This window comes from Vipera berus (assembly GCF_964194415.1).
Source record: "Vipera berus genome assembly, chromosome: 9".
Lineage (NCBI taxonomy): Eukaryota > Metazoa > Chordata > Lepidosauria > Squamata > Viperidae > Vipera > Vipera berus.
In genome coordinates, this window is record NC_138212.1 from 24,562,891 (window position 1) to 24,586,878 (window position 23,988).

Below are 23,988 nucleotides of genomic sequence, written 5' to 3' on the forward strand. Positions count from 1 at the left end.
CGCCCCGCCCTCCGATCGGCCTTTCGGGGGTGGTGGAAGCGCGCGCAGGCCGGGGAGCGGAGCGCCGAGCGGCGGCTGACGCAACGCGCGGGGAGCGCCGGCCGGGAGGCAGCTCGGGGACCGGCGCGCCAGAGGTTGGCTTCCTTCCGCCCCCGCGGCCGGCCTCTGCCCTGCCCGAGGGAGCCCCGCTGGCCGGAGGGAGGGGGGGAGGGAGGGGGGGCCTGCGGGAGCCTCGGTGGGCCTGGCCTGCCTGCCGCCTTTCTGGTCTCCCCGCTTGGTCCTCAGGGCTGGGGCGGCGGAGAGGGGCTCCCCCCGTCCTTCCCGGCACTAACGGGCTTTTCGTCGGGCTTGCAGACTCGGGAGGCCGCGGAGCGAGCCAGCAGCTGGCGGGGCGTCGCCATGGGGGAGGAGCTGAGCGCCCAGGAGAGGCTTCACCTGATCACCCGGAACTTGCAGGTGCTTGGCTGGGCCGGGGGGGGGGGATTCAAGGGGACAGGAAGAAATTAGCCCTTAAACTGGACAGGCCCTAAGTTCAAGTTATTACTCGAAGAACTGGTTGTAAGTCGCATTTTTCAGTGCTTGTAACCGCAGTTGAGACCAGATTTTCTGCTGTTAAGCAGAACGGTTGATAAATGAGATCCAATTTTATGACTTTGGGGGCATGATTGTTAAGCAAATCCCTGCAGTTGTTAAGTGACTCGTGCAGTCTTTAAGTGAATCCGGCTTTCCCAGTTGACTTTGCTTGCTGGATGCCGGCTGGGAAGGTCAGAAACGGCCATCGCGTGACCCCAGGGTACTGCAACTGTCCTAATACATGCTGGGTGCCGAGCAACTAAATTTTGATCAGTTGTAAGTGTGAAGACTGATTGTAAGTCACATTTTTCAATGCTGCTGTAACTTTGGTCACTAAATAAATGGTTGTAAGTCGAGGACTACTTGTACAAATCAGTATTTTAACAGTTGGAGTGGGGAGAGGGAAGCCTTTTTGTTGGTGACGATGTTGGGCATTTGGGCAGTTGAAAAGCCAGGTCGGGCAATCTTCATCCCGAGTCACTACTCTGGTGGTCAGCTACTCCTCTGACAGCAGCTTGCCAGGCGTTCAGATCCCGTGGGGGGCCTCCATCCTGTGCAAGGGCTCCATAACGGAGGCATCGAGGCATTCCTCAGCAAAGGTGGTGTAAAGAGCAGTTTGAAATTGATCAAGAAGCCATCTGTGTAAGGAAGGACATCCAGAGAAAACATGGCTCTCTTTTAGAGCCTCTTGTCTCTCTCCGCCATGGAGAGCAATGGATGTGATGGTGGAGTGTTTGGTGAAGATGCCACAGCAGCCGAAGGTTCAGTGGGCTGACCAGAGCAGCTTTGGCTGGAGATCCGGGGGGGTGGGGTGGGGGGGATGCTTGGCAAGTGGCATGTATTTATGACGAACAAAGTCAATGGGGAAGCTAGATTCACTTAACAATCGTATTACCAACTGAACAACTGCAGTGATTTACTTAATCACATTGGCAAGAAATTTCATAAAATGGGGCATAACTGTCTAGCTTAGCAATGGACATTTTGGGCTCCGTTGTGCTCGTAAGTCAGAGGCTACTTGTAAAGGCACATGAGAGAGCTTAGGACTCCTTTCCTTTTTCCTTCCCCTTCCCGGAGTTTTGAGAAAGCTTGGAGCATTGGCAAGACTCAAGCTTTTGAATTACACGAGATTCATTTTCGGGTAAGTTATCAGAAAGGCTATATTATTCAGCCAGCGCTGTAAAGATTTTAAGACAGACCCTCTCGGTCGTGCTAGAAATCTGCGTTGTGATAAAAAAAGATGAGTGCAGAACAAAGCATGCCGCAGAAATGCCATGGGCAGTCTCCCCTGATTTTGCCGCTTGTCTGCTGCAGGACCAATTTAGATAATGGCGGTGATGAGGTCTCATTTCTTGCTCTCTGCAGGGACCAGGGAATGTGGTGGAATCTGGCTGAAGGGGGGAGGTGGAGTTGGAATCCCTGAAGGGGAGGAAACGATGGAGACCTGACCTCCTTCCTGAATCCTGAAGTGCTTATCAGCTTGTTCTCAAGAGAGCGCAGTTAGTCTTGCACGTTTCTTGTAAATAGGCCAGTAGCAATAAAGAAAGTTCTCTGGTCAGCTCAAGGTATCTTTCTGATCCCTTGTGCAAGAGCCATGCTTGGATCCCTTGACTTTTCAGGCAACATTAGTTATTTCTTGTGCAAGTCTGGTCTTTTGTGGTTGCTGGCCTTGAGAACAGTTCTGCTGCAATCAAGGCATTTAATCTTGACTTTTGGCAAATTCCAGCAGATATACTAAACAATCCTATGTGTTTGCAGGAGGTTCTTGGAGAGGATAAATTGAAAGCCATCCTGAAAGAACGGGAGCTGAAGATTTACTGGGGGACAGCCACGACGGGCAAGCCTCACATCGCCTACTTCGTGCCCATGTCCAAGATTGCAGACTTCCTCAAGGCTGGCTGTGAGGTTGAGCCAACTCTGCCTTTGCTTTGGATCCTTAGGGGGGAGTCATACTGCTGTCTCCATATGGGTCTGGAGGGCCTGTGGAATATTGGAGACCTCTGGAGAGGGAGACAGGCAAAACTGGCTGGGGAATTCTGGGAGTTGAAGTCCACCCGCTTAAAAGCTGCCATGGTGGAGAAACACTGCCCTAGTGTGTCTCCTTGGACCTTCCCCCCCCCATATGTGACTCTGGATCACTAGATAAACTACACCAAGCTGTATCTCTAGGGTGGGAAGGGAAGAAGGGGCAGAAAAATACTTTGTACCTTGATAAAGGAATGTCTCTTGACTCCTGTTGACCTAGTGGGCCCAATCATCTTATTTCAATCAGTCAATCAGAATAGAGCTGGCAGGGACCTTGGAGCTCTTTTAGTCCAGCCCCCTGCTCATGCAGGAGTTCCTATATCATTTCAAACGAGTGGCTGTCCAGTCTCTTCTTAAAAACCTCAAGCGATGAAGCACCCACGTCTGAAGGCAAGCTGTTCTACTGGTTAATTGTCCTCACTGTTAGGAAGTTTCTCCTTAATTCCAAGTTGCTTCTCTCCTTGATTGGTTTCCATCCATTGTTTCTTATCTTGCCTTCTGTGCTTTGGAAAATAAGTTGACCCCCTCCTCTTCTTTGTGGCAACTTCTCAAATACTGGAACACTGCTATCATGTCACCCCTAGTCCTTCTTTTCTCTAGACTGGCCATTCCCAAATCCTGCAGCCATTCTTCATATGTTTTAGTCTCCAGACCTTTAATCATCTTACTTGCTCTTTGCACTTTTTCCAAAGTCTCAACATCTTTTTTGTAATGTGACCAAAACTGGATGCAGTATTCCAGGTATGGCCTTACTAAGGTTTATAAAGCTGTACTAATACTTCACGTGATTTTGATTCTATGCCTCTTTTTATACAACCAAGGATTGTATTAGCTTTTTTGGCTGCTGCCACACACTGCTGGCTCAACTTTAAGTGATCATCTAGGACTCTATCCCTCTCACAGTTACTGTTTTTGAGCCAGATTTCACCTAATCTGTACTTGTACCTTTGGTTTTTCCTGCCCAGGTATAAAACCTTGCATTTCTCCACATTAAATATTTTGTTGGATAGGGCCCATTGTTCAAGTTTGTCAAGATCTTTTTGGATCCTGAGCTTGTCTTCTGAGGCGTTGGCTATTCCTTCCAGTTTAGTATCATCTGCAAATTTGATGAGTTCCCCTTCTATTCCCTCATCTAAGTAATTGATGAAGATATTGAAGAGTCCTGGGCCTAAGATGGAGCCTTGTGGTACCCCACTGCTTACTTCTCTCCATGTGGATGTAGTGCCATTGAGGATTACTCATTGAGTACGGTTTGCCAGCCAGCTACTGATTCATCTGGTGGGGATGTTGTCTATTCCACCTTTTTCTAGCTTACCAAGATTGTGGTCTACTTTGTCGAATGCCTTACTGAAGTCTAGGTATACTATGTCCACAGCATTTCGCTGGTCTACTAATTTAGTCACTTTATCAAAGAATGAAATAAGGTTGGTTTGGCATTATCTATTTTTAACAAACCCATACTGGCTTTTAGTTATAATGTTATTTGTTTCTAGATATTCACAGATCTGTTTTTGATTGTTTTTTCCAGTGTCTTCCCAGGTATTGATGTTAAACTAATTGATCTGTAGTTTCCTGGGTCTTTCCCCCCCCCCCTTTTTTTTTTTTTGAAGATGGGAACCATATCAGCTCTTTTCCAATCCTCTGGTAGTTCCCCAGTGCTCCAGGATTTTTTAAAGATATGTTACAATGGTTGTGAGATAACATCTGCCAGCTCCTTCAGAACTCTGGGATATAATCTGTCGGGTCCCGCTGACCGGATGGATTCCTTCAACCAAACTATTTAAACTGTGACCTGAAACACACAGCTCCATGGGACTCCTAAATTCTTTGGAATTAACTCAGAAATCACCTGTTCTTGGGATTTTTATTCATTAAGTAGAATTTGCTGCAGTTGGTAATGATAGGGATTATTGGGCAGCTGCATAGAATAAATGGAATTGTGCTTTTTTTAGGTTTCAGAAAAGATCGAGCCTTTAAGCGCTCGTAGCCCAGTTGTGGTTGGTGGGAGTGGCACTCAGCAGGGGGAGGCTGGCAGACTCTGCAGGGCCTTCAGTGTAAACAGTGCTTGACTCTGAATCCCCTCAGTTTCCTCTCTGGGGACTTGGAGGAAAGAACAGGTTTGGCCTTCCCTCAAGGCAGGTAGTGGGGATCAGCTGAAAACCTATTTGTGGCTCCAGAACTGCCCAGAGTGGGGGGGATCTAAGTTTGCAGTCTTCGGCTACTTTGGGGGTGGTTTAAGAAGTGAACAGGATGCCTTGGAGTTACACGGCTCTCTTCAAATCCTCTCCTCCCCCAGTCAGGTTGCCTTTTTGTTCTGGTTTTGGCTTTAAGGGTAGGGGGGGATTTTATGACTTCCCAGACTCGCCCTCACACCTGGGCAAGGGAAGAGAGATCGCCGCCTCTTGCCTCACCCAAAGGACAGCAGCCCATATGACAAACCCCCCCGCCCCTGTCTCTCAGGTGACCATCCTGTTCGCTGACCTGCATGCCTACCTAGACAACATGAAGGCTCCGTGGGAACTTCTGGAATTGCGTACCCAGTATTACGAGGGGGTCATTAAGGCGATGCTAGAGAGCATTGGGGTGCCTCTGGAGAAGCTCCGATTCGTCCGAGGGACCGACTTCCAGCTCAGCAAGTAAGTTGGGCAGGCCGAAGCTGCCCTCTTCCTGCCAGGGGAAGTCCTGGGAAAGATAGAATCTGATGCCAAAGGCAGATTTTTTAAAATTATTTTTTTAATATATTTGTAGCCTCGTGACTCCCAACGACTCTAGGCCCGTGGTGGCGAACTTATGGCACACGCAGAGTGGCACGCAGAGCCCTCTCTGTGGCCATGCGCACCATCGTCCAGTCCTAGGCCTTCAGCTGGGTTTTATAAAACCTTTCCGCTTTAGGTCTCCACCACCATGTGCCAAAAAAAAAGGTTCAATCAATTTCATCTTGCGGGAAGGGGGAAAAAAGATCTCACAAAGTTGGAATTGATTGATCGAACTTTTTAGTCCCACCCAGTCTGCCTTTACCACCGCAGCCACGCCCACCCAATTGGCAACGCCCATGCAGTGGGCCACACCCACCCAATGGGCCATGCCCACCTGGCACCCTACAATACATAAGTTGGTTTTGGGTTGCAATTTGGGCACTCGGTCTCTAAAAGGTTTGCCATCACTGTTCTAGGCTGTTTATAAGAAAAATCAGTAAAACATAAAAGGTGGATGAAAGAGGCCAAGCAATACAGATAGATGGCATGGATTGGGGAAAGGCTTTGCTCTCCCTCGCCAAGGGGCCTGGGGGATGGATGGGGGAAACTCATTCCAGAAGGCAGGGCAGCAGCTATATAAAGTTAATTAAATAATATTGGACCTGTTGAGTCTCCTGAATAGTCTTCAAGGGCAGCCCTATATACTTCACATTGCAGTAGTCAAACTGAGGTAACTAGGACATGAGTGACTGAAGGAATTATAGAGGGTTAAGAGATACAAAGGTGGGATATAAGTAAATATACATAACGGTTAATGGAAATCTTTCCTACTTCCAAGGAGGATTGCTGTTGCTCTAGATCAGGGGTCCCAACCTGTGAGCCATGGCCCACTTCCGGGCCAAGGCCTGCTGGCCACCAGGCTGTGGGATAGGCTGGCCAGTGTGCGCATGTTTGTGCACGCAGATACCCCCACTCGTGCTAGCGCCACCACCACTACGCAAAAGGGGCGCCGTGTGGTGAAAATGGCTCCATGTGGTGAAAACGGCAGCGCTAGCACCCGCGCGGCAAAACCGGGGCGATGCTAGCGTGTGTCATGCAGACACTAGCACCACCACGTTTGCGTTGTGCGTGCTGGCGGCCCTGTTTGTGTGCACACACACACGTAAAATGCTTCCCTTTCCCTCCGGTCTGCCAACCGAGAAAGGTTGGGGATCTGTTCTAAATGACTAAATTCCATTGGTAATTTAATTCACTTAGACAAGTATTTGAGTTTCCAATAATGTAAATTCTCAACTGAAACAACAAAAATGTTTCAAATTTATGCCTAAACTTTTGTTAATGGTTTTGTTCATATTGTATAACCTGTTTGATCTTGGATTTTATAATTTTATATAAACCAACATTTGCCTAGTATGAATTATTTGCCTAGTAAAAATTAATCTTTGTAAAGTGTTGCTACATATTTCCATCCATGTGAACTTATATAAGAAATTCAATAACTTTCTAAAAGTATGTCATTCTTATCAGGATAAAATAACACAGCATATAATTTAGTTATATTTGTCAATATATGAAATTCATAATTGAGATGAGATATTGTCTATTTGGTTTCCTAAGAAAGCATTCCTTGAACTACAAACAGGTGGATTATGTGATGGCCTGTTTTTACATTGATGTTAAATGTCCTCATTTTTCCCCCGACATTCTGCTAATTCTTCAAGAGGAAGAGTGAACAAATAGGTGCACATGAGCATCCTTGTTGGTGCCTTTCCTTGTTTGAAGAATTACATTCAGATATCCTCGGCTTACAGCCATTCATTTAGCAGCCACCTGAAGTTACAACAACATTGAAAAAGTGACTTGCAGCGGTCCTTGCAGCAGCCTCCCCCGGGCCAGGCCACGAAGACTCAGCCACTGGGCAGCCGGCAGGTGTTTCGGGTGGGTGCGGCGTCCCAGGGCCACGTGGTCGCCATTTGCAACCTTCCCAGATGGCTTCCGACAAGCAAGTCAATGGGGGAAGCCAGGTTCACTTAATGACCATTTGATTCACTTATCATCTGCAGTGATTCTTTAAACAGCCGTGGCCAAAAAGGTGGTAAAATTACTCGCTTAACAATGGAGGTTGAGGCCTCCCTTTCTGCCAGTGAATGTAAGGATCAGCTGCCCATTTGATGAAGGCCTGTGTACCCTAAACTAACCTCCGCAGTCCCGTGACCGTTTGTATCTTTGGCAAAGGAAGGACGTTTGATCATGGCTTACGTTCCGTCTGCCTAGGGAATACACCCTGGATGTCTATCGACTGTCCTCTGTTGTCACCCAGCACGATGCCAAGAAAGCTGGCGCAGAAGTGGTGAAACAAGTGGAGCACCCCCTCCTCAGTGGTCTTCTCTACCCTGGGCTGCAGGTAGAGTAACATTCAAGGACCCACCACAGGTCCTGGAAGATAGAAAGGGACAGCCATACGTTTAGCCAACCTTTTAAAAAAAACACAATCTGAGTTCGTAGTATGTGTGCAGGGCCCAGCACTTGTAGAGCAATAAGAGCAGCACAAACACCCTGGTTTTAAGTCAATTGGAAGTGATTCAGCCTTGGACTTCCCCAGTCTCGGTGTTTGAGGAGCAACGCACCTTTCTGAGGCGTATGTGTGAATTCATTTCCAAGCTGAGCTTCATTTGCAAATGTTCCGTAGACTAACAGTAGGCTGCATAAAAACTAGAACGTCAATTGTGGTTGAACAAAGGAAATGGCCAGCCTACTTGTTTCTTCGTGACCAGCTTCTGGAGCTCGTTGCCTCTCAGCTGTGGCCCTTGCACATGATATTTCGTGAACACAAAATGGGGGGCACTCTCTCAAAGTTCCTAAGGAGTCCTTTTTTCTTGCTCTTGCAGGCACTGGATGAAGAGTACCTGAAAGTTGACGCACAGTTTGGAGGAGTAGATCAGAGAAAAATTTTCACCTTTGCAGAAAAGGTGAGAGCAGAGGCTGCCCCTTCTCCAATTCGCTAGCCAAAATCCTGTTGCCTTTGCTTATAACCTGGTGTCCCATGGCTAGTGCAAGACATTTTCCAGGAGTTCTTGCCTGCCAGCAAGGGGTGAGCACAATTTGATGGGATCTTCTCCCCGCCCGGAGAAGAACTGAGCGTGGCCCACGAGGGGTCCCAGTCAGTCCAGAAGGGGCATTCTTTGGGCAGTTTCTCTCCAGGTGTGGTGAAAGCCCCGGCTGAAGGGGAGGGGGTCTCTACGGAGAGGAGAGGGACAATCCAGCTTCATCTGTTCAGGGGAAGAAACCTCTGAGGCCAGGCCCTTTTAGGTCTATGTCGTTCCTCAAGGGAAGGCAGACAGTCTTGTAATATTGTTGTGATCAACAATAAAAGAGCTACTGGGGCCAATCCACAAGCAGTTCTGGTTGCTTGGCCTGTGACACCACTTCAGCCCCCTTCTTGGAGGAGTGGCCTGTGTCCCTTCATCCACCTCTCAGTGTGTGTGTGTGTGACGTTGGTGTGTGTTTCTCGCTCTGCTGTAGTACCTCCCGTCCCTGGGCTACACAAAACGCATCCATCTGATGAACCCCATGGTGCCTGGACTGACCGGCAGCAAGATGAGCTCCTCGGAAGAGGTGGGTCCCCAACAGCCCAGGCCTGCCGGGGAGGGAGCTGTCCTGGGCTGGCCCTTTGGGTGGTTTTCAGAGGCGCTCCGAGAACGGGTAATTAATCGAACTGAGTATGAAGGAAGGGGATTCATAAATCAGATAAAATTAGATGAGTATATTGAAGAAACAAAATGAGGGGGGCAAGTAGAATACTTGAAAAAATGAAGAAAGAGCCTTGGTGGAGCAGTGGGCTAATGCCTCCTTAAGTAAGACCAGCTGCCTGCAATTAGTGCAGGTTCGCATCCCACCAGGCTCAAGGTTGACTCAGCCTTCCATTCTTCTGAGGTAGGTAAAATGAGGACCCAGATTGTTGGGGGCAATAAGCCGACTTTGTAATAATGCCGCTTGGGGGGGGCGAAAGCCCTAATAAGCAGGCATATACATAGAATGAAGGCTATTGCTAAGCACATTGGTTTGTGCTTAAATTGTAAGCCGCCCTGAGTCTTCGGAGAAGGGCGGGATATAAATGGGATAAAAAAAGGAAGAAGAAACCAATATCCCAAACTACGTTTCCTCGAAAGAGTGAGGTGATTTTGCTAACCTCAAATGAACACCCTCGAAGCAAAATTAGCCTGTTGACATGAATGCATTTGATGAATCCTTATATAGCGGTGGAGTCCACCTGGTTCAGTGGCTGCTTTTTAAATCCATTGTATCTGATGGTGCCCAAAATGTGGCAGGAACACTACCCTGCTCAGTGGCAGGAATAGGCCTGCAGGTATTTCAGACGGCTCTCGCCCAGGAGACTCCCCAGCCATCACCCCACAGCAGAGCCTTGCAGGGAGAGGCTGGGCACTCCAGCTGGTGATCCCCACGCTCGGTGAAAATGCAACCAGAAAGAAAAGGTTATCAAGGGGTAGACAATCTACTTGTGATATTAACTCTAATCCGGGGTTTCTCAGCTGTAGCAACTTTAAAGTGAGTGGGCCCACTCCCAGAATTCCCCAGCCAGCATGCATTCATGGGGACTGTGGCCAAGGTTGGGAAACAATGCTGTAATTGATTAATATAAAACTATATATTGAAATCCTGTTATACTTCCTCTTTATTTAAAACACTTCAAGTTGTGTCTCTCTTTCTCCCTTTTCTAGGAGTCTAAGATTGACCTTTTGGATCGAAAAGAGGATGTGAAAAAGAAGCTCAAGAAGGCTTTTTGCGAGCCGGGAAATGTGGAGAGCAACGGGGTCTTGTCCTTCGTCAAGCACGTGCTCTTCCCCCTCAGATCAGGTGAGGCTCAGCTGGGGCCTTGGCCAGGAGCACAGGGAGCACGGAGGCTGCTTTCCTCCTACCCAACTCTCAGTCTCTCTACCAGCCAGAAAAGAAGTCCTAAGCAGCGGGAAATCCCGAAGGATGCGCCTGGCAGCATTGCGGGATCCTGAAGCGGGGGGAGGGGAGGAGCATCGCTCTACAGCGGCAAAAGAAGGGATCTCTGAGGGGGAGGGACCATCTGCCACGTCGCTAATTCAGTCAAAATCTACCTCCTCGTAATTCTTTCTGCGGGAATTACAGAAGTGAAGGACCAGTAGGGGAGAATGTTTGCTGTTCAGGGCTAATCTGTGGGGTCCTTGGTGCTCTTCTGAGCTTGGTGGTTTTCTTGCAGAATTCACGACTGAACTAGGTAACGTCACCAGTGCTGCTGATGTTACCTAGTTTGGGTAATGAAATGTCTGCAGGAAAACAAACTCGGGGAGCACCGAGGACTCCACAGAAAAGTGAGGCTTCTTGCTCCTCTACCTGATGGTGCTTCAGGAAGTGCTGTTACTGCTAATTGTAGCTCCTCTGTCCAGGCCGAACAGGCTCTTCTCCCACATCAATATCGTTTTCCATTCCACTGTCTGTCTTGGTTCCTTTTGTAATTTATCTACCATCTTCAGCCTGGATTGGTCCCAGTCCTCCAGGTGAAGTTTGCCCCGGTTCCCGGGGCTCTGAAATGAACTTTGCATCCTTTGGATCTTGGTGAAGAACCTGTTTGGCCTGAAGTCAGGTGAGGCACAGTCAGGTGGACGTTAAGTGACATCGTTATAGGTCGTTGTGATGCCCAGCATCATCTTACCCAAAAGAATATTTGAGGATGCTGGTATTAAATGTGGGCTTATGTATGTGACTGACCTCTTCTTTAACAGACATCTTCACTTTCTTGTAGAGTTTGTGATCCTTAGAGATGAGAAGTGGGGAGGAAATAAAACTTACACGAGCTACGGGGATCTTGAGAAGGACTTTGCTGAGCAGGTAATAAGTGGGACGGCTCCAGGGTCAGAAAGGCTGGGGCTGCTTGCTTTGATTTTGCAAACTCCGGTTTCCTCCCCTGTATTCAGGCAGAAAATTTGTGGCAATTTCCTAGCTGTACTTTACTTTCAGATGTTTGGAGAAAAACTTTCTGTCATTCTGCATACTTAGTAGAGCTGGTCCCAGAGTCGCATCCTTTATATGTTAAAAATAGACGCAAGTCAGATTAATGCAAAGGCAGATGTTTTCTTATAGCTTTCATCAGATTGATGTAGAACAACAAAGAGCCAGTTTGCATATAATAAATTGAAATGGTTTAGAATTCTACCTTATTGGAAACAAGCAGGTAAACTGTACATATTGCTCAATATCTCTCACTAAATATTTCAGGATGAATGGGATTTATTCAGCTGTAAACCACCCTGGTTTGTTCAAAATGGGAAGCAAATTGACTAGACAAAATTGCTAAGCACATGGCAAGTCCCCTTCATTTTCCAATTCCTATTATAAAACGTGGGAGAAAGATTGAAACTCTGGAATCTTGTTTTTGGACACACAAAAACAGTTCAGTGGAGGGGGTGTTCACTGATGAAGGATATCTGTTAAATTAGAGTTGGGGGTCTTGCAGATTTATGTACTTCGTGTGATAACATCACCACGTACTGTAAATGACATGCAAACAATTTGCAGCAAAAAAAATTGGACTGCTTTGTGTCCATCGCATCCAGTTTTTAAAAGTTCTCTGTCAATATTACTAAGTTGTAACAGAGGTAAATCTTGCTTAATAACTGGTACTTAGCAACTGTTCAGAGTTTCAGCGGATCTCCCCAGAGCTATTTGCAACCGGATTTCAAAGTTCAGATGCCCGCCCCAAAATCACATGATTGCATTTTAGGTTTTCGGTAACCAGCTTGCATTTATGACCATTTGTAGTGTCCCGTGGTCATAAGACTGTGGTTTTTGGTGGGTTTTGCCAGTTTTCAATGTTTCCTGCAAAAATGCCCATGGTGGAAAACAGGTTGGTTTAACCACAGCTGTGTTGCTTAACGATCACCACAAAAACAACTTGTAAAATTCCAGCTTCAATTATGGTCATACGTTAAGAACTATCTGTGAAACTATTTTTTATTAAAAAGTTTTAACATACAATTTTTCCTTTAAAAATCCCCCCTCCCCCTCCCTTCTCCCTCCCCCCCTACCTCTCCCCCCTCCCCCCCTCCCCCCCCCCGACTTCCCAGAGCTAAATACAAGGTATATAAAAAAAACACAATCATAAACAACCATATACTAACATCCATAAACTCTAAAATCCATCACTCTCTAGCTTATATAGGATAATATATATATATATATATTAAATATATATAGAAAAACAAAAATAGAAAAAGAAGAAAAGAAAGAAGACTTATTCAAATGCTACATGAAACTTCTTAACCCTATAAATCCATTTTCTCCATTCCATAATATAACGTTCTTGCGAAAAATCTTAGGCCAAAATCTACACCATCTCTGCCAGGTCAAAAATCTTTGAAGTCACTCTCCTATAATCGGCAGTTCCTCTTTCTTCCATTACTGAGCTATCAAAAGTCTTGCTGCCGTAATTAAATTTCACATAATTAGTGTCCACAACCGTAACGTCCGTAATTATCCCCAAAAAAAAAAAAAAATTGCGAACAAAATTTTATCCTTTGCTTAAAAATCTTCTACATATTCCACCAAATTTTTATCCAAAAAGCCTTGATCTTTTTACAAGTCCACCATACATGAAAATATGTAACATCTTCATCTCCACATCTCCAACATTTTGGCTGATAGTCCGGATACATACTTGCAAACTTTTTAGGATCTAAATGCCATCTATAAAGCATGTTATAAAAGTTCTCTCTTTACGTTCCTAACCCAAATCTTTTCCCACGTGTCCATTGCGATAACTTCCTAGATATTCGTTGTGGAAGTTCCATAGACTTCTGCTGGTCTTGCTCTTTTATTATTTTCTTTTTGATCGTTTTAAAGCAGCACGCGTCACCCTCCGCTCTCCAGGATCATCCAAAGAAATTGTAGCTTGATCTCCTCCAGCACCATTCTCCTCTGTCTGTCCATCCTCAGTCTCTTGATGTTCTCCTTCTCCAGATCCCTTTGCAGCTTCCAGAAGTGATAATGAGGTTGCTTTTAAAACGTTATTATAAAAATCTCGCGCCTGCATCACAGTAATCAGACGGTACCTTTTACCTTCATACATCACCATCAACCCAACTGGAATCTCCCATCTGAACCTTATATCTCGTTGCTTGAGCTCTTGCACGAGGAATATAAAATCCTTCCTTCTCCTTAAAATCTTTGGAGGAATTTCTTTTAAAACCAAAACTTCTTGATCAGCAATCACCACTTTAGAATCATAGGCAACTTGTATAACTTCATCTCTAATTTCCCTCTTAGTAAAATAAACCACCACATCTCTAGGCAGCTTTCTCTGTCTTGCAATCCATGAATTCACACGAAACACTTTATCCATGCCTCCCTTTATTTCAGATGCTGGCTGATTCAATACCACTTCCAGAGCCTCAGAAATCAGCTGCTTTAGATCTTCCTTAATATTCTCTTTTAAACCTCTAATTCTAACAGCAAACTGCATCTGGTAATATTGAGCAAGACTCAATTCTCTGTCCATTTTGTCTCTTAAATCTTCATTCTCCAGTACTTTTGCTTCTAATATGGCATTCTTTTGAGTCAAATCTTCCACTTTTTCCTCCAATTCTTCCACACATTCAGCCACTTTATACACTGAGGACAAAATGTCTGCCTTCATCACCCTGAACTTCTGTTCCATCCTCTCTTCCATTCTCTCCTCCAATTTCTCCAATTTCGCCTCCATCTGTGCAAATTTATCACCCATTGATTCCAGAATTACCTGGGCATGTTTTTCAAGAGCATCTTGTAAATCCTTCGATGTCAATACATCAGGAAGATGCAACGCCTGCAATGATGATTGTTGTACCGGAGAAGTTCCAGCACTCCGAAGAGTTTTTGAGGGAGGTTTAGCCGCCATCTTTTTCACTTGTGACGCACTTTCACTTTAAGTTTAAAAAGTCCATCAAGCTAGAGAGTAGAATATAATAATCCTCTTCACCTTTTCCTCTTGTACCGCTCTGCCTGCTCCTTTTATTCCATAGTCCTTCCTTCAGGCAGGGGTGGTCGCAGACGCCTGGCTCTGCTCCATGAAGTCCAGAGCAGAGACGCTGACCAGCTGGGAGCCACCCAGGCTACGGGGGAGTTCAATCCTTCAGCCGCCCAAGCTACAAGCTCGGGCGGCCCCGGAGAACTCAACCCCTACCTGGGGCCTCACCCCCTCCTCTTCTCCCGAGGAGGGGGCTTCAAATTCGCCCGAACAGCTGATCGGCGCTGTTTCGGGCGAAAATCACTCAGCTGAGCCGCAGGCAGCCCGGGAAGGCTGTCTCCGGCGCCGCGCAGCCACCGGAAGCCCCTCTGTGAAACTATTAACTAACCATGAGGAGTCCTTAACGTTCCGCAGTGAGCTACTTGCTGAGTGCAAGGGAGTTGAGTATCCGAAAAACAGGCAAGGAGTGTTCCCAGCTGAGCTTATTCAGTCCCAGCAAGCCAGAATTCCAAAAGATTTTTACTGTTTTTGTTATTGACTCGACAGATACTTTTCTGTGGAACAAATATTCTACTTTTTAAAAAGTTCTCTGTTACTATCCTTAAGCTGACAGCCCCGGCTTAAGACCTGAGCACCGTGTGATGGGGTGAGCTCCTGTTCCTTGCCCCAGCTCCTGCCACCCTAGCAGTCCAAAAGCATGCAAGTGCAAGCAGAGCATTCCATGCGCCTGGGCATGCTGGCCACATGACCACGGAAGGGTCTTCCAACAATGCTGGCTCCTTTAGCTAAGAAACAGATGAGCAGCACCCCCTAAAGTCGGAAGTGACTGAACTGGGGAAAACTTTATATCATTTCCGTAACAGACTTAGACTGAACCCTGGCAAGACACAGTGGCGGGCGGTGCTTGGAGCCTCGGGACCCGAGTGTGTGTCATCCTTAGTTCTGGACAGAGTTGCAAACCCCCCCCCATTCAGACCCAGCCCCCCACCTGGGGCTTCTCCTGGACGTAATGTCTTCTGCTCGAAGCGCAGGTGGCAGGCGGACCAGGAGAGCTCTGACACAGCTCCGCTTTGTGCGCCAGCTGCAACCTTTCCTGGGTGAGGACTCGAGCCCTGGTCATCTCCCGCCTGGACTATGCCAGTGGGCTCCGGGGTGGGGCTACCCTCCAAGTCCATGGGAAGCTTCAGCCGGTGCAGAGTGGGGCAGCGAGCGAGCGCAGTCTCACCTCTCTGCTCTGTGAGCCCCACTGGCTCCCGGTCTGCTTCCAAGGGCAATCCAGGGTGTTGTTTCGGGCCTTCAGAGCCCTTAACGGCCTGGGCCCAGCCCGCCTGATGGACCGCCTCGCCCCCCCCCGGACAAGCCCCTCCCACTTGTGCTGGCAGAGGGCGCCTGCTTCGCATCCCGTCAGTCAAAGAAGTCTGACTGGCGGGTCCAGAAGAAGAGCCTTCTCTGCCGTAGCGCTGCCGCCCCCCCCCGTCCCCCTCTCCCCTTTGGAGGCAACCCCCTCCCCCCTTCCTTCTGCAAGAGCCTGAAGAGCCGGCTCTGCTGGGTGGCCTGGGCTCCAAATTGGGGGGGGGGAGTTCCACGCTGGAGGGGGCTGCTGGGTTGATGGCAGGCTCCTCTCTCCTCTCCCCCCCCCCGCTCTCTCCTCTCCACCCGTCCATCTTGATATGTTCTCATTGTGTTCCTTTGTCACTGTTTATTTTAAAATTCTATTTTGCTTCTCTTTACATGCTTTTCATTTTTCTTCCTTTTTATTATTGTAAGCCACCTAAATAGCCCTAAGGCAAGATAGGAGCAAATATATTTAACAAATAAATAAATAAATTCTAGCCTTCTTGTGGGGGGGCTTGAATGTGAAGATGCCAGTTTCTCTTTTGTTCAGTTCGTCTTGTCAGATGAATTCTTACTTCGTTGTCTGCCATGTTCAGAAGGGAGGCAGCCCTACTGAGGATACGCAGGGCAGCACACAGTTGTGCAGAGAGACGGTGTGTAAGAATGACTAATGGCTTCTGCTTTGATCTTGTGATCAGGTTGTCCATCCGGGAGACTTGAAAAATTCCATAGAGGTGGCCTTGAACAAACTCCTGGATCCCATCAGAGAGAAGTTCAGCAGCTCACAAATGAAGAAACTCGCTAGCTGTGCATATCCTGAGTCCTCCACAGCAAGTAAGGTCCCCAAGAATTGGGGCCGGGGGGCTCCATCTGGACTAGCCTGCCACATGTCTAGTGAGCGAGATGCAAGCTAAGGTTGGGGCTTAGAGCCCCCACCTCTCACATTTCTCTGTTTTTCTTTGCATTCTCCATTTCTGCTTTGTGCCGTTCCCCCTTTCCCCCCCCCCTTCCCAGCCTGCATGGAACAGCTCATCTGCAGTGCAGAGTCCTCAGTGAGAAAAGGCATAGGAATCGGGCAGCAATAATAAGATGTATTCCATGGCTTCATTTGAAATCAGAACATCAAAAGCAAGAATAAAAGCATACCAACCATACCAAGGAAAAGCAACTGAGAATTATAGATAAAAATAATTTCCATTTATCCTTAATCTTAGGTCTTTTTATGTTCTTTATTGTGTTCATTTTTCAGACAAAGGTGTCTTTCCCTGATCCAAAGAAAGATGTGCTTACAGTTTTGCAGTAATAAGCCTAGTGGCAACAGGAATTGAGTCCATTTATATATTGTATCGGTGTTGGGGATAATGTACATTATAATGTACCAACAGCAGGATTCGTTGTAGAAAATTGTTCAGTGGGTTTCCCCCTTTTTCCCCAAAGCTTTCGATCAAAAGAACATTTCTACCAAAGATTGTAAGATGTGCCAATTTTCTTGCAAGCCTTGTACCTCAAGCCAGCAGGGCTACACATTAAAATAGCATGCTCTAAAAGAGCAAAAATCATATTTTTAAACCTAGCTTTACTTTTTAGGCATTCTATAAACCCAAGCTTTGTAGGAGAGATTAGGAAGTTTGCTAGAACTGTGAAAAGTTGTCATTTAGAAAATTTCATTTCAATCATTATTTTGCACCACATCTTTAAATTCTTGAATCAACTAAGAAGAGTTGAATTAGAATTTTTGAATGGGACTTGAGCACACAGCACCGCCCTGTGAAGCTCACCCAGAGTACTCAAATCCCAGCACAGCCTGAATTTAGTTCTCAAGAACGGAGAACCCTTCCCTAGAGTGATGCAGGTCTCCAAAGACAGTGTAGGTGAATCTCTGGGCTTTTTTGCTCCCATTCCCTGGAGGAAGATGCCTCCCAGTCTCAAGATCCATATTCTTCCTCTTTCAGTAGCTCAGCAGGAACCAGGATCTGATTCTTTGAAACAGGATTTCGGAACTGAAAGAAGAAAAAATGAATACAGCTTTTCCTCTTAAGGAGATTCAGCTTCTGAGGTTGCTTTGAATTCCGAGTTTAATTCTGATCTTGAGCCTTTGAACTCTGGTGCTGGAGAAGACTCCTGCGAGTCCCTTGGACTGCAAGGCGATCAAACCGGTCGGTCCTAGAGGAGATCAACCCTGACTGCTCGGAAGGACTCACTGGAGAAGAGCCTAATGCTGGGAAAGGCTGAGGGCAATAGAAGAAAGGGGACAACAGAGAATGAGGTGGCTGGATGGAGTCACTGAAGCAGGAGGCGTGAGCTTAAATGGACTCCAGAAGATGGTAGAGGACAGGAAGGCCTGGAGGAACGTCGTCCATGGGGTCGCGATGGGTCAGACACGACTTCGCAGCTAACAACAACAATTTGTTCAGTATTTTTTCCTCCTCCTCCCTTATCTTCTACACAGTACGGAAGCAGTGTGCTTGTGTGTGTGTGTGTGTGTGTGTGTGTGTGTGTAAAAGTTCATGTTCCTTGTCTGTGCCATGCTCAATCTCCATTTTTCCTTTTCACTTCCTCCCTTCCTTTCTGGCTGATCACACATCAGGATGTTTGAAGTCCTGAGCAACTTATGCTTCCTCCAGCCCTCAGTTTATGGAGGCCAGGCTGGTTTGGCTCAACACACCAAAGTCTGCTGTTGCTTCTTGAAATTCCAGCTCCCTTAAAAAAACCCTTTATTTTCTCTGCTGTTTATTTGCAGAATCTGCCGTGAAAGGCTCCACAAAGAACTCTGACTCCGAGGAAGTCATCCCGTCCCGAGTGGATCTCCGGGTTGGCAGAGTGCTCAGTGTTGAGAAGGTGAGGTGCTTTTGGTGCCACCCTTTGTGGGTGCTGTTAAAGTTAGGCCTGTCACACTGGAGGCTCTTTCTGCTGGTCCCTGATGTTCCCGTCCTGATGCCTACAGCATCCTGATGCCAATACGCTGTACGTGGAGAAGATTGACCTGGGGGAGGCCAAACCTCGTACGGTGGTCAGTGGCCTGGTGGAGTTTGTGCCCAAGGAAGAGCTCCAGGACAGGCTGGTGGTGCTGGTCTGCAATATGAAGCCCCAGAAGATGCGGGGAGTGGAGTCCCAGGCCATGCTGCTCTGCGCTTTCAGGTTGGCAAAGGAAGTGGGGCAGGGGCTCGGGCTGGACCCGACTTGCACATTGCACTCATGTTCTCCCATGGATGCCTTCTTTCTCCATCGCCTCAGTTCTGGAGATCCCTGCCAAGTGGAGCCCTTGGACCCCCCAGCAGGCTCCTGTCCTGGAGAACGAGTCTTTGTGGAAGGCTTTGAGAATGGCCAACCGGATGATGAGCTGAAGCCCAAGAAGAAAGTATTTGAGAAGCTGCAGGTAAGTGGAGAAGCTCCGTCTCGGTGCAGGTTTGCACAGAAGTGGCATCCAACTTGGAGTTGGCAACCCAAACAACTCCCCTTGCCCAGGTGTGCGTGGTCATCCTAAGGGTGGCCGTAGCAGCCTCCGCAGAAGGGCTCGGAGCAATTGGAAGAGCTCGGGCTGTTGCGGGAGGAGGCTGCTTGTGGCAAACCGGCGCTGACACACGTCCCACGGAAGAGCAGTCTGCCAAACCCTTCAAAGCATCTCAGCCTTTTATGGGGTCTGTTAATTCTTTGCTCTCTCCAGAGAGGAAGAAGGAAGTGTAAGAGATGGAGGCACTTAATGGCATTATTTCTAGTTCTGGAAAAAGAACAGTAAGCTTGGAAGTCTTGATCCATTTTTGATGGATGTTCAATGGCAGGTTCAAAATAATTAGGTTAATTATTGGACATAACAACAATAGTAACTGTGAGAGGGATCTAGGAGTCCTAGTGGACAATCACATATGAGCCAGTGGTGCTGCAGCTGCCAACAACGCAACACTAGGATGCATCAACAGAGGGATAGAATCAAGATCAAGGGCTTGTAAGACCACCGTTGGAATAATGCAGCCAGTTTTGGTCGTCACATATTGAGAAGAGCAGCAGAGATGATCAGGGGGCTGGAGGCTAAACTGTACAAAACGGTGAAGGGAACTAGGTGTGTCTGGTCCAAGGAAGGAGATGGGGAGACGTGGTAACCGTCTTCCAGTTCTTGAGGACAGTCACAGAGCAGAGGGGCTCGACTTGCTCTCCAAGGCATCTAAAGGCAGGACCAGAAGCAATGGGTGGAAGCTGGTCAGAGGGAGATGGAGCCTGGAACCCAGGAGAAATCTCCTGAGAACAGCTCGCCTCCTGGAGCTGTGGGCGCTCCATCGTCAGAGATGGGACTGTTCGTTTGTCTGGGATAGAAAAGGTGCCCTGCCTTGGGCAGGGGGTTGGACTGGAAGACCTCCAAGGTCTCTTCCAGTCCCACTATTCTGTGATCCTGTATATGTGCACACCACGCTAGCCATCGTGTGCTTCGCTGATTCTTTACTTAGGGAAATTTGTAAAAGTGAAACTATTCGTTAGGAATCGCAATAGCTGCATCCATCACACCAACTTAGAGAGCCTCTCTGGAGTCCTTCCAGCAGCTGCCATCAACACACAGGAAGGTGACCTTGAGGAAGTTAGGCTGCTCCACTGCCAAGGCAACAAGGGCAAAACCATTTAAACACATTTGGAAGAAGGTCAGACAGACCCTAAACAAAGTTACTTTGAGTGTCTTTCTCGCAGCTGCCTCAGTCTCTGGACTGCCGTCGCCCCTCCTTAAACGGCTCTTTCCTGCCTTCCCCAAGACCGCCTAGAATTCTTTGGCCTGTTTGCCCCCAGGTTGGCTAAGACAGGCCGACTCGCCCCCATCGATAGGCTTTGAGGTCCGAGGGAGACTTTGAACTTAACCCTCCCATCCTAACCAAATCCACAACAGTACACCACTCACGTTGCAAATTGGCCCTTTTGCGAGGACAGGCTGGCCGGCCCTGTGGTGCTGTTGCCCGGTCCTCTTCAGGCTGCTCCCTCCCCAGCACAGCAGCTGGTGGCTACAAAAGCTGGGCAGAGGCAGCCAGCTGTGGTGTTGTGTGTTCCTCTGTGAAAATAAGCAGCTGAAAACAGGGGAAGAAAGAGGCAGGAGGGCCCAGCAGGCGGTGTAGCAGCAGTGGGAAGGAGAGGAGAGCAGCGAGGACTAGCCTGTGGGTGTGTTGCCTAGGGACCTGTGTTGTGTTGGCTCTTTTATTTCGGAGCCCCTGGCAGCCTGGGCTTTTTGAGCAAATGTGCTTAGGGACCGTCTCTGATGTTGAGCCTGGCACCGCCTTCTTTTTTTCTCCCCAGGCTGACCTCCAGATTTCGGAGAACTTTGTGGCCCAGTGGAAGGGGAAGAACCTCATGACTGCTCTGGGGAACCTGACGTGCAAATCTCTGAAAGGGGGCAGCATCCGCTAGAGCCCCAGCCTGCCCCCCTCCTGCGCCCACCACCCCGTGTCCTGCCCATCTCTCCTCCTCTGCGCTTCCATCAGTGTCCTTCCTGCAGCTGCACTTGACCCAGGACATCATGAAGCGGCTGCTGAGGAAGGAACGCCGCTTCCAGCAGTGACGGGGCCCTGGGTTTCCTTCCCTCCCCACGTGACTGAGGTCTGTCTGTGTGTTGCGGGAGAAAGAGGCGGTTGCTTCCTTTCACTGGCTGGCGAAGGTGACAAAAGCTGCTTCTAGGAGAATGAGATCCCCCCCCTTCAGACTAATCTTCCCTCTGTGGGGCGTTGCTTCCTGCCAACTGCCACAGCAGCCATCCCTCCAGCTGATGGGGTGCTCTCACCTCTTGTCCTGAGTTCGGATCCGGGCTAGAGAAGAGCTCCCTCGGAGGAGCAGACCCGTCAGGCCTGTCGTGAAACATTGTCATGTTTGTCTCAAAATGCAACGCCCCCTTTTCAGATGAACTGATCGTGCATCGGCTTATTCTGTAAACCAGGTTGCCAGACCTGGTCACCCCTGCTGTAAATGATGCATCGTATTCCAGAGATAAAAACTTGATTCGGTTTCTGGGCAAAAGACGTAAAAGGATTTTGTCTAGAATGCTTGCACAAACCATATTAAGAAAATAATTTTGTTAGGCCATGCAAGATAAACTCCAGAAATTAGCTGCAGGCGATTTACAGAAACAGGCAGACCAAAGGCCTGAACGTTTGGGACCCGGCACCTTACAAAGCACCAGGGGGATTTAAGGCATTTGAATATGCAGGAGGTCCCAACTTACGACCCTAGAAGAGCCTGCCCATTTGTAAACTAGGATGGTTGTAAAGCAGGTTATCGCCCAGTTGCCTTTTTTGCAACAAAGTTGTTTCAAGGGCAGGAAGGCCTGGAGGAAGGTCCATGGGGTCGCGATGGGTCAGACAACTACAACAATTGTGGGGCACAACAAACGGCCATAAATGCAGGCTAGTTGCCAAGTATCTGAAATGCGGTCCCATGACCACGGGGGAGGCCTGTCGGAATTTGGGTTATAAGTACCTTGGGGGCAGGTGGTTTCTGCTGTAACTTTGAATGGCCACTAAGCGGCTGGTCATAAGCCAAGGACTACCTGTGGCTTGGTATGTGCTTCCCTTTTGTGGAAAGCAATCCAAAGCTCAGAAAGGGAATAAGGTGGGGAAGTTTGAAACCATGAGAGAAGGAAGCAAATCCCTCTGCTGGTCTGGCCTGTGCAACCGTCCTGCCCCCCCCCTCCTTTGCGCACACCAGTTTCATTCATTCCATAACCCACTTTATTGATCACTCTTTTATACCCACAAACAAGGTAAATGTTGTGTTCGTAGCATCTGTAAAACTGTGTTTGTCCCTCTCTGCCTACTGATCCTAACAGAAAGACCGTCGCTTCCGGAGGGAGGGGCACTCTCTGGCACACAGGCCCAGCAAGCTGCAGTCACTGCCCAGGCAGACCACCCCCCTACTTTAGCCCACCTCAGTCTTCCCGAATCCTCTCCAGAGCAGTGGGTAGATGCCCTTAGCCTAGAATGGCCTTTTAGCCATGCCCACATTGGCGTGCAACAGTCTGCTAATGCAGTGGCCAGTTTGGGCATTTGGGGACAGGGTTGCAAGCACATTTACCTCGGTGTGCTAAAATATGTTCCTGGCAGACCAACTTTCTGTTGTCCGCGTTCTGCCGCTGAAAACAGACTAGCGGGATACAGCTGTGGAAGCTGTATGTTAAAAAAGAGAAAAGGTCTTGAATCGTGATTTGAAAATCGTTCTCAGGACTGCTGTGCCAAAGCAGCAGCTACACCTAGAGCGGAGTTTCTCATCCCTGGAACCTTTAAACCGGGTGGACTTCAACTCCCAGCATCCCCCTGCCAGCATAACATAATTCAGGCTGCCAGGTCCTGTGAAGGGATGCTCAGCACGCGGAAGCTGAAGGTGTGTGCTGTGTTGGGGGGGGATGCTCAATTGAAGGAGAAGGTGCTGGCTGAGGAGGATGGGGAGGAGGGTACCAGGAAATCCGGCTAGAGCCACATTCTCACACCAGACTTGAGGCAATGATGCACAACCCTTTCCGGTTGTGAGGAAATGCAGCGCTTTCTTGTTAAATCTCAAATTGGCATCAACTTTCGAGTTTTTAAGTTTGTTTTCTAAGTAACTCCAGCGTGGCTGTGCTTCCTAACTCTCGGAGCCGGAATCACATGTCTCTTTTTGTACAGGTAGTCCTCAGCTTACAACCACAACTGAGCCAAAATTTCTGTTCCTAGTTCACCCTAGTTTACCACCTTTCTTGCCACCGTTGTTTAGTGAATCACTGCAATTGTTAACTTAGTAACCCGGAGGTTAAGGGAGTCCGGCTTCCCCATTGACTTCGCTTTTGTCAGAAGGGTGCAGAAGCTGATCACGTGACCTCGGGATGCTGCAACCGTCATAAATACGAGTCAGCTGCCGAGCGTCTGAATTTTGATCGTGTGACCCTGGGGGTGCTGCAAGTCGTGTGAAAAACGGTCACAAATCCCTTTTTTTCAGCGCTGTTGTAACTTTGAACAGTCACTAAATGAACTGTTGTAAGCCGAGGACTGCCTCTTACTGAGGCCGTTTGTTTTCATTGCTTTCCAAGCAGCCGCTCGCTGCCGGTGTCTCGGCAGGGCCCAGAGGGAAGGCCTGGCGGAAGGTCCTCGGGCAGGGCTGGAACGCCAGGCCTCTCGGGAGCCCAGCTCTGCATCTCTTCAGGCATCAACTGAGGCCAGGCCAGCCCACAGGTGGGAACGCTTCCGTCTGCGGCCGGCAGGCCTCCTGCCCGTTTCCATCTGTACAACAGTTGAACTAATCGGCCCTTAAGAGGTTTTGCTACGATGGATGGTACTCTGAAGCCAATCTGTTGAAATGGCATGATTGTCCCGCGCCCCTTGGAAGCCCCTGACCCGTAATTCCTTCAGAATAATTCTTGCTCTTCTGAAAAAAGAT

The 23,988-nt window shown here is 48.2% G+C and overlaps 1 protein-coding gene across 6 annotated transcripts; it reads left to right on the plus strand.

Moving 5' to 3' along the window:
• Window positions 1-9: 9 nt before the first annotated feature.
• YARS1 (tyrosyl-tRNA synthetase 1) lies at window positions 10-23,553 on the plus strand. 6 transcript variants are annotated; one of them, XM_081335348.1, is made up of 15 exons: window positions 80-134; window positions 355-456; window positions 1,651-1,714; window positions 2,332-2,478; window positions 5,059-5,234; window positions 7,569-7,698; window positions 8,183-8,263; window positions 8,817-8,909; window positions 10,034-10,169; window positions 11,086-11,171; window positions 16,317-16,452; window positions 18,359-18,456; window positions 18,563-18,756; window positions 18,853-18,994; window positions 20,887-23,550. In XM_081335348.1, exons 4-15 carry the CDS (start codon window positions 2,440-2,442, stop codon window positions 20,995-20,997), a joined length of 1,422 nt encoding a protein of 473 aa, XP_081191474.1. In that variant the 5' UTR covers window positions 80-134; window positions 355-456; window positions 1,651-1,714; window positions 2,332-2,439; the 3' UTR covers window positions 20,998-23,550. The 6 variants fall into 6 exon arrangements, with proteins under 6 accessions (XP_081191472.1, XP_081191473.1, XP_081191474.1 ...); XM_081335351.1 differs by having other exon boundaries at window positions 81-134; window positions 2,332-2,473; XM_081335346.1 differs by lacking the exon at window positions 1,651-1,714 and having other exon boundaries at window positions 10-134.
• The last annotated feature ends 435 nt before the right edge of the window (window positions 23,554-23,988 follow it).